General features: G+C 39.4%; 1 gene segment (V, D, J or C); it reads right to left on the bottom strand.

Moving 5' to 3' along the window:
* Positions 1-632: 632 nt before the first annotated feature.
* On the bottom strand, positions 633-1,196 carry LOC143133533 (T cell receptor alpha variable 40-like; the record flags this gene model as incomplete). The annotated part of the segment is given in 2 exon segments: positions 633-997; positions 1,099-1,196. Coding segments are annotated over 2 exon segments (423 nt in total), but the record flags the coding sequence as incomplete, so codon positions are not given.
* Positions 1,197-1,462: the final 266 nt, after the last annotated feature.

The raw sequence follows: 1,462 nt of genomic DNA, 5'->3' as shown, positions 1-1,462 counted from the left end.
CATACAGTACCCATGAAGGTTGAAAGCAATAACACTGTCAGAGGAATCATCATGGTGGAGCACATTGTGTAGTTCATCATGTGTGAGGCTGCAATCTGGTTGGATTCATTTCTTTCATCTCATCAGATCTCACCATGATGCCGTCTGTCTGCTGAGCTCCTCCCCTGATTGGTGGAGAGGGTTGGTCATGAGCTGCACTGAGTCTTACTGCTCAGGATGATAACACAACAGTGAAATACTTCTACTAATGATTACACATACTGTAATGCTGTTTAAGGAAATAAAATGTATCTTAACTGCATTATTATCTTGGTATACCACTGAGTGTACTGAGTGTACCTTGTGTTTTTTTTTTGTGGCTCCTTTTGAAGCAATTATCTCAGCAACTTGACTCACCAATCAGAGTACTTATCATTACATAACTGATCTGTTATTTCATTGTGTTCTGTGAGTTCCCTGTGATCTACATGTCATAATATTTCATAAAGAATCAGTTCTAAATGAAAGTCTTCTTTTTTCTCAAATGACTGGTTTACAGTTTTAGCCATTTTAATAATCAATTTATATGGGAGTTTGCCTATCTGTTGACAAATCACCTTTGTAAAACATATTATAGTAATAATATATAGTATATTCTCTGTGTGACTAGCGAGCTGGTGTTTTTGTATGAGTCTTAAGTCTGCATCTGCCACTGTGGGCCTCAGAGCACAGTAGTACACAGCAGAGTCAGACACTTGCAGATTCTGGATGGTCAGAGGAACTGAGTTTGAGGTGAGATTGGCCTCAAATCTCTTCTTAAAACCTTCATCATTATCGCCCATTTCTGAGAACCGTGTCAGCATGTATGCAGGGAATCCATTAGGTTTCTGCTGGTACCAGAACAGATACAGTAGTCCTGTGCTGGAGCTGGTGTAAGTACAGGGCAGAGTTACTGAATCTCCCTCAGAAGCAGTGAGGAATCCTGCTAGCTGATCAACAGAGTTCTCAGCTCTGCATTCTGAAATTGATGAACAAACAACATATTATTATGTAACTTTTTGCTATAAAATTTGGTGTTAATGCAAAGATGACAAAAAATGGTGACCATTATGAACCTACCAAAGTAACAAAGAGCAAATAGGAATATATTCCACAGCCGCAAGTCCACAATTTCCATGGCCGAAAAGCTTTTCTGAGGGGAGGAGGAATTCAACAGGTTGTCATCTCAGTGTGTTATGAAATGCAGTGTGTTACCTCTGCTATCTTGTACAGAATTAATGACATGGTAAGTGCTCTCAGTGTAGGGAGCTGTAATGGCGCCACCATGTGGTTGATGGTGACTGACTGGGGACTGGCTTTTTTAGACTAAAACCCTAATTGACTAGAAAGGATGATGAGCTCATTCTATTGAAAAAATACTCATTACATTACATTTGGCTGACGCATTTTTAACCAAAGCGACTAACAACATGGTAAACAGTTT

The sequence above is a fragment of the Alosa pseudoharengus genome, unplaced genomic scaffold, assembly GCF_046254945.1.
Source record: "Alosa pseudoharengus isolate Yale_2024_CS ecotype anadromous, Long Island Sound unplaced genomic scaffold, YU_APseudo_1.1 YU_APseudo_1.1_scf_2, whole genome shotgun sequence".
In the NCBI taxonomy this organism is placed as follows: domain Eukaryota; kingdom Metazoa; phylum Chordata; class Actinopteri; order Clupeiformes; family Clupeidae; genus Alosa; species Alosa pseudoharengus.
This window is presented reverse-complemented; position numbering and strand designations above follow the sequence as displayed.